Source organism: Parasteatoda tepidariorum, chromosome 6 (genome assembly GCF_982258835.1).
Source record: "Parasteatoda tepidariorum strain Cologne lab strain chromosome 6, Ptep-v5.0, whole genome shotgun sequence".
In the NCBI taxonomy this organism is placed as follows: domain Eukaryota; kingdom Metazoa; phylum Arthropoda; class Arachnida; order Araneae; family Theridiidae; genus Parasteatoda; species Parasteatoda tepidariorum.
This window is the reverse complement of record NC_141760.1, coordinates 2,034,865-2,043,726: the sequence shown is the minus strand read 5'-3', so window position 1 is coordinate 2,043,726 and position 8,862 is coordinate 2,034,865. Positions and strand designations below refer to the sequence as shown.

General features: G+C 29.2%; 1 protein-coding gene across 1 annotated transcript in view; it reads left to right on the top strand.

Annotated features, from left to right (window-relative positions):
• The first annotated feature begins 16 nt into the window (after nucleotides 1–16).
• The window catches only part of LOC107443510 (cytochrome P450 2B11), a 45,932-nt gene continuing 37,086 nt past the window's right edge, over nucleotides 17–8,862 (top strand). Inside the window, exon 1 of the mRNA XM_016057413.5 lies at nucleotides 17–159. Coding sequence (XP_015912899.3) covers nucleotides 142–159 — 18 coding nt within the window. The 5' untranslated portion in view covers nucleotides 17–141. The remainder of the gene's footprint in view (nucleotides 160–8,862) is intronic.

Genomic DNA, 8,862 nt, shown 5'->3' with positions numbered 1-8,862 from the left:
TTAATGTATTCCTTAGAAAACTTGATACCAAGATACCTAAAATGAAAATTATGTATATCAAGAAAAATTATTATGCAGGCGACTTCATTAAACGAGAGGAAAGAAAAAAAGAAAATCATATTTTGGAGTGAATATTAGTGAATGAAAAAGAAGATTAAGGTAAGAAGAAATTATGAAAGTATATTTTTAAAAGGAAAATTTAAAATTATGAGTAGAATTATATTTTGAATTTATTTTTTGGTAGTGGCTTTCTTTGAAAGAGAAAATTTAGATTAAAAAGATACATCTATTAATTTATTTAGTTTTAATCTTTAAAAGAGTGTATAATTGTGATACTTTTAGAAACGTGAATTGATATCATTTTATTTATTTTTAATAGTGTGGGAAAAAGTTTATTCAGGGAAAGGTTAAGGTTTTAGTTAAAATATTTTACATTTTATTAGACAAACCGGTACGTATAAGAAGACGTACCAGTACGGGAGACATATGTAGCCCGTTATTAAGAATAATATCATAAAATCTAAAATGAAATAAATAAATGCATTTCTCTAAGATGAAATAAATAAGTAAATAAATAAATAATGATGGAAAATAATCATTATAATTACATGCTGTAACTTTGTTTGCGAACTGATTTTGTTTTCACAAGAATCAAGAATTAAACGTAATTGTTGAGAATCTTTCTTTTTTCCTCCGTTGCAACAGAACGAATGATGGATTCCAATGATTCATTCAAGAGAGGTACGTTTAAACAATTTTCACAATTATTATAGAAAAAAAATTAAATTAATATGAAAATACAAGAAAAAGCTATCAATGAAATTAAAAACTGTTTTCTTTCATCAAGTTTCAATATATTTGAGACTAAAACAGTGCTCGATTTCATATTTTTAAAATAAAGTTTCATAAGCATTATAGAATATATAAGACTATGCACTCAATATGTAAAACTGTCATTTTAATAAACTCCTATGAAACGACAGGTATACGTGCTTACCGACTGGATCCCGACACTTCCCGTTACCATAGTTACCGCCATTGTCTGGAGGCTTTCTCATGGTTGGTCATGGTTAAGTCAGTGTTTCCCAAACTTATGACTTTTGTGTACCCTTTCTAAATTTTTCGTAACGCTGTGTACCACTCATAAAAAATGAATGTATTTTTTACTATAAAAAAATTGCACAGAAGTTAAAAATTCACAACTGGCTGTTGACACCACTCATTATTAACTGTTAACTCTGCAAAAAAATAGCCAATAGAAAAATACATCATCGTAAATTTTCATGGCTAGCTTTGTTTTTGAAATTTTCGTTTGTTGCAAGATATTTTGCATAAGAACAAGTATCCCCTCTAAACTGTTCCCGTACCCCTGGGGGTACGCGTACCACACTTTGCTAAGTTAATTGCCGTTTTTTGAAATCGATTTCAGTGAAAGGAAATGACTGATTTCAAATTCCTCATTGCACTATTAAACTTAATTTAAATATTTAAAACACTTTTTTAATTTCTTTACTAATTAATTTTTGCGTATTGCGAACCGGATTGCAGCCCTTTTGAAATTTCGAACCACTCGCGTTTCACCAACGCACATGATAGTGACTTATGGCAAAATATTTAACTAATAACGACTGAACTGGAGCAACCCTTTTTACTGTTTTTCACTCATTATTTGAAGGGGTGGGGGAAGAATTCGGAAATAATTCGTACCACCTTCATTAAGTTTTGAACTATAAAGTGTACACATTTTCACATCATTCGAAAGACTGTAATTTAATATGGAAAAATACAAAACTTAAACAAAATGGGTCGAACAGTTTTAAAAAAATGTCGTATATTTAAAATTCGATTTCTTAGAAACTATTTGAATGATTACATTCGTATTTTTTATTTTGCCGTATGAAATTATATTCAATTATATTCGGTGAAGTTTATTTCTTCAATTGTTACGTTAAGAAAAATAATTTTAGATTATGAATAGGTAATTTTATGTAGTATATAGTTTAAAATAAAATACTATTGGAAACAGAAATGCATATATAAATTGAAATTAATATTCATTTAGTAATAATTTTACTGCTTTTGGAAGACTCTTAGAAACTTTTAATAGATTATTTGTATGAGTCGGGTACGGACTCCACATCCAGCAACACTGGTGAAAATAACAAGAAATAGTTTATTTTATCCTCTGTCAAGGACGAATGTTCCGTTTGAACTTTGTTTCGTTTTACGCTTTATTATTTACTTAGAATTGCTGCTGCGTCACTCCAGGAAAGAAAAAGAAAAAAAACTGTTTTTAAGTGGGCAGTTCCTATTTTGATGTAAGCTTACTTAGTCAAGGACGAGTGCTATGAAATGATATGTATTCTTTCATATTACTATTGTGACATAAGTAAAAGTATCTCTCATCCAGACAAACTGTCGAAGATGGAAAATTCTAAATATGTTTTAATTCTTTTTATTTAATGTTCCCAAATAAACTGATTTACTCTGTTTTGCAGTTTAGTTCGATAAGTGTAAAATGAATGGCCGTTACTATGTCAGAATTCGAAATACAGTCAAACCCTGCTATAGTGAACACGGTTTATAGTGAACTCCCGGATATAGTGAACGAAATATTCTGTCCCTTGCCTTGCTATACTCGTATAATGTTATTTTTTGTGGATATAGTGAACCAAAAAAGTTAAGAAGTTGAATATAATGAATTTTTTTCAGTCTTCGACTGATTTTTATCTTCATTTTTTTGTAATAATTTTGAAATTTCTACTTCAAAATAAATACATATTCCGATGTTTAAAACCATCTACAGAGGGGAATGTAGCAATAAGCATTTTTTCTTGTTTGCTTCTTTTATCTCACTTTCCTATCCCTAAACAACCCAAGCAGATGTTTCCTACCCAGGCAGATGATGCACCTGTAAGGTGTCAGTGGGATCAATATGCATTTTCTGTCAGAGGGAAAGAGTAATTATTCATTATTGGTCAAAGGGTTGGACAATATGTGTTGGTAAGGCCCTCTTTTCAACTCCTTTTTACTCTCAGTTCAGTTAAAAATAAGCCTGCAAACAATAAGTGTCACAAGTTTCACTATGGCGACCAGTTAACGTTAAACGTTCTCCATTGATGATAAAATGGACATAATCAGAAAAATTGAAAATGAATGCAATGAAGTTGATATTTGCAGGGAATATTAACTATCCAAATCTGCAGTTTGAAACGTATGGAAAAATAGGCAATTAATAATTTCCGCTCATGAAAAAAAATTTAGATGGCTGAAAAAAGTTGAGAAAAGCAGTTCACAAGGACGTTGAAGAAGCATTACTGAAGTGGCTCATCATTCGAAGAAGCTGCAATCTTCCAGTATCTGGACAAATGTCGATGAATTTGCTAAGCGATTTTATGAGACTTCTTTTATGTGCTCGAATGGCAGGTCAGACGGTTTTAAAAAGCGGAATAACAGAAATTCAGGAAAAATTATCTGAGAGGAGGGAAGTGTTTCCATATCTGATGCTGAGGATTGCTTATCAGTGAATAATGTGTAATAAAAGGGAGGAGTTTGGGAACCATTAGGGGGCCGTTCAAAAAGTACGTACACAAAAATGGAGAAATTTTAAACCCCTCCCCCCCCTTCGTACATTACCGTACATAAGGTCTTACTCCCCCCCCCCCTTAGAGTACGTACATTTTATTAGTCTACCCCCCTTTTTCATAAAAATTAAAATAATTATGTTTTAAATAAAATTAAATATTTACTTAAGGAGGGTGTAGGATAAAGTCAAATTTAAATTTGGTGTATGTTTATAAAGTACGTACTTTGTATAATACCTCCCCCCCTCCCCATCGTACAAAACCGTACATAATAGCAAATCCCCTCCCCCCCCTTCGGGATGTACGTACTTTTTGAACGGCCCCTAGTTAAATTACCTGCGTTACGGATATAGTGAACTCTCGGTTATAGTGAACCAAAATTTTTATGGCAAAATTATACCCATATAATTCTGCAATCAGCAGTTTTTGAAAGGCAGTTATTTGTCTGCTTGGAGCTCTTAGTTTGAAATTAAGTTTTTATTTTTATTTTAGTGCAATTTACATCATACATTTTTTAGCATCATTAAAATCGGTTTTCATCAGTTTATAATGTAAAAAAATGTAATTTTGAAAATCTAGCGACTGAAAAACTAAATATATAAGTCCTAAAATGGCTGAAACAAAATTAGAAATAGCCCAACTACTGAACTAGCTATAGCTATTAGGAGAACGTTAAAGATTGGGGGGGGGGGAATATATAGAAGTAAAATAATAATCAAGCGCTACTCTTCCTAATCATTGAAACGACCCCTTCAATTTCTACCTTTGTTGAAATATTGTTCTCCCGAATAATAGTAAAATTTCGTGTGTATATATATATATATATATAGATATGTAATAACAGGGCTACAACAGGGCTACAACCCTGTTATCAGTGTTGTATTTAGCTTGAAATAAATGCAGTCTTAAGCCATCATACGTTCTAAACAGGTTTATTTAAATGTAGGCTGGTATTGATATCAGTTCACGTCCCCACTCCTGCAAAGGAGGGGGAGTGGACAAGACTCCGGACAATTCCGGCACAGCTTATCAGGATCACATCATGATGAAAAGGACACGTAAAACTATGTGTTCTTACGTTTTATACCAACACAGATTTGAGGTAAAAAGGCACACTTCGTACATTCCTTGTAACCTTACGCATTAAGGAAAATCATTTACTGCTTCCTTATATGGAAGTGAAAAAGGGAACGATTCTAAAAATAACTCTTCTTTTGAAATATAAATCTATCTATATTTCAATGGTATGTTTTCAGCCTTGAATTCCCAACGTTTATTCTTTAACAAAGACATTTTATGAAAACGAAAGAGTTTTAATTCTTTTATTAATACAAAAGTATTTAATTTTTGTATTACATACAACAAAATAAATAAAAACAAAAAAAAACACGAAGAAAATTAAGAAAAACAATAAGTTTCATTTATTGCTCATAGGCTGTAAGTAAACAGAACTCATTAGATAAGTTCAAAATGAAGATAAAGCAAAGGAAAATTACAGACAAATGGAAAAAAAAAGGGGGGGGGGGGAAGAAAATTAATAATAATAATAATAAAAAATAAAAAAATAAAATAACTTGAAGAAATAAAAAAGAATAAAAAAAGTTCTTAAAAAATCCGGAAAAAAAAGATATAATCTTTTCATCAGCTTTTCATCAGCCCCATCAAAATCCTATTTTCAATAAGATCAAATTTCACAATATTTTTGAAAATTTTAAAGCTTTATTTCTATTAAAAGATTTTAACATAATTAAAAACTTTAAATATAATAAATCTCTTTGTAGAACTATATTTAATTATAATGATATAAGCAAAAACTTAGGGAGTATTAATATATCCGATTATGAATGTCACACTGAGGAAGAGAAATATTTTGATTTTGTTGATAACATCATAAACATATTGCTGGTAATTTAAATATTATAGAAAACTTAGAATTTAGGAATTTAATCATAAAAGGCACAAAATTTAGACCCATTTACCATATATCAATCAATAAAATTCTACAATACTTTCTTAATGATCTCAATAGTTTTTGTTTAAAGATATCAAATAGATTCTCTTTACCTTTAGGTATGCTAACAGAATGGAAATGGGGTGTTTATTATTACTTTAAAAACTTTTTTTCAATAATAAGGATAATTTAAATAAGAGTAACAATCCAACAAATTTTTCTAATATTATACAATCAATTAAGCAACTTCAAAAAAATTTTGTAATTACTCCCATAGACAAAGCTAACAATAATTATGCAATCTTCCGCAAAAAATTCTGTGCTGAACTTTTAAATACGGAATTAAAAAATAGTAAAAATTTTAAACTTAGTAATTTCAATAATATAGTCAATAAAAAAATTTTAACTTTATATAAGAGGTTAAAAATTAAAATTAGCAATATACAATTTCCTTACTTAATTATCAGTCCTAAATTTCATAAAATTCCTGTAAAATTTAGAACTATCACATGTGGATCTAATACTTATCTAGCTAAACCTGGCACCATTTCCTCTAACTACTTAAATAAAATTATTAAAAATATTTCTAAAGAAGGTTTCTCTTGGATTATCACTAATAATCATTCGATTTTCGAATTCATTAAACATAATAAAATTAATTCTATTGCGATTTTTGATTTCCAGGATCCTTTCAATAGCATTCCCATTTCTAAACTAAAAGATGTCCTTTTAAATTAATAATGATTTTAAAAATATCCATTGCTGCGATTTTGATTATTGGGAAATTCTGATTAATTTTTGTCTTTCTAATAATTATCTTTACAATGGAAAGGATATTTTTCTTCAAATTGATGGAATACCACAAGGATCTAATTATTCATCTCTCTTAGCTAACTTATTTTTGCATTATTATGAAATAAATTTTACTGTTAGTATTAAATTTGTTTTTAGTATTAAATTAGTATTAAATTAGAATTAAATTCGTTTTGATAATTGATGACTTAATTATCTTTAATTTTCAAGATTTTACTATTTTATTAAATGATGTTTACCCCGAGTAATTTATATTGCTTCGTAATCATGATGATCATATTAATTTCAATTTTTCGGATTTGGGTATTATAAAAGCTGAAAATATCTGCTTTTATGATTTATATGATAAAAGAAATGATTTTAATTGTAATATAAATAAACTGATTACTTGGAATTCTAATGTTTATAGGAGCATCTATTTAAAACCACTTTTAATGAAATGAATAGAATAAAAAGAATATGTAGTAATATTTATTTATCCAAAAAACAAATCGATAAACTCTTTCAAAATTTGTTAAAAACAGTGGATACCCAACTAAAGTAATAAAATTCTATATAAAATCATTGAATTAATCGTATATTTATGTGGATATATTTACTAAAAATTTTCTTTGTTAATTGATATAATTTTCCCATGTGCAAATCCATCTCGGGTAAATCCGTTGCCAAAATTATTTACTAAATAATTTCTTTGTTAATTTGTATAATTTTTCCATGTGCAAATCCACTTTGGGCAATTCCGTGGTCAAAATTATATACTAAAACATTCCTTTACTAAAAAAATTCCTTTTTTAATTTACATAATTTTTCCATGTGCAAATCCATTTCAGGCCAATCTGTGGCTAAAATTATTTACTAAAAATTTCTTTATTAATTTATACAATTTTCCCGTGTGAAAATTCATTTCGGGCAAATCCGTGGCTAAAATTATCTACTAAAAAATTGCTTCTTTGTTAATTTATGTAATTTTTCCATGTGCAAATCCATTTCGGGCAAATCCGTGGGTAAAATTATTTACTGAAAATTTCTTTATTAATTTATAAAATTTTTCCATGTGCAAATCCATTTCGGGCAAATCCGTGTCAAAATTATGTGCAAAACAGGCAATTCATGTTTCTCTTTTCTATTTTATTTTTATTTTATAACCGTCGTTGAACAGCCGACCCAATTTCATGGGTTTACGACTACTTACGTTCAACTCCGTAGCCTTGTAATTTTTGAACCAATCCAAAAGACAAGGAAACTCCTGGATCAGTACCCCCAGAGGTATTGATTTGTTATGGGAACATGGAGGACTTTGAGACTCGACAGATTTAACGTGCATCAGTCACCATTTACTACACGGGGAGTCTTCGGCCGGCGAGGATCGAACCCACGACCTCTTGGATATGGGCCCAGCGCTCTACCGACCAGGCTATCCCGGCCCTCTTTTCTATTTTATATTTTTTTTTTCTTAAATAAATATTTATTTTCTAAAATTATTTATGGTCAACATCTTTAAATTACCCAGCATAATATTACCTTGCGCACATCCATTTCGGGCCCCTCCTTGGTAACTAACAAATTAAACGCACTTCAGCAATGCAGTAAGAACGGCACTTTAAAACAAAACTCCTATAGTTACGCTCAATTTGCGCTTTTGTTTTAATAATTTGCAATCGGGCAATCCTGTTACGAAAATATTTTTTAAATCATTCTTGAAAAATTTCCCGTTCATGTAAGTACATTTGAATTCGCTACTCGCTTTATGGATTTTGTTTTATTCTGTTTTTTTCTTTTCCTTTTATTTTATTTTCTGTTTTTACGTGTTATTTTTACTTATTGCGTTCTATTTTATTTGTTGTAATTTTTATAAAAAATTTTTTTGAGTGCTCCTCACACAATTGTATTAATATATTTTGCTTTGGCTATATTGATACAATATCAGAAAGCACTCTTTTTTGCGGATATAATCGTGTGGACTGATGAAAACATTATATCTTTCTTTTCCAGATTTTTGAAAAAAAAATTATGCTTTTTTTTTCCAGTTATTTGTTTTTTTTTTATCATTATTTTTCTTTTCTCCCCTTTTTACATTTGTCTGTAATTTTCCTTTGTTTTATCTTCATTTTGAACTTATATATATATATATATATATATATATATATATATATATATATATATATATATATATATATATACGTATATATATATATATATATATATATATATATATATATATATATATATATGAAAGGGTAGCAGTCATGGTGAGTGATGTTAGGCCACGCAGATAGCAGTTGGAAGGCAAAAAATATTTTATTACTTCACATAGTATATTTAAGACATTTTCTAGCAAAGGCGGAGCTCCAATTCGCACTCAAAAACTGTGTGCTTAGGTTTTTATCTTAGGGAAAGCAGCAAAAGAATTTCCCTCTATTTTGTTATATTTGAGGGGAAAAGGGAAGTGATAAGGATTACTATTGGTTTATGAAAGAAATCGCGCGTTCCCACACAAAGCAAGGGAAATATGTC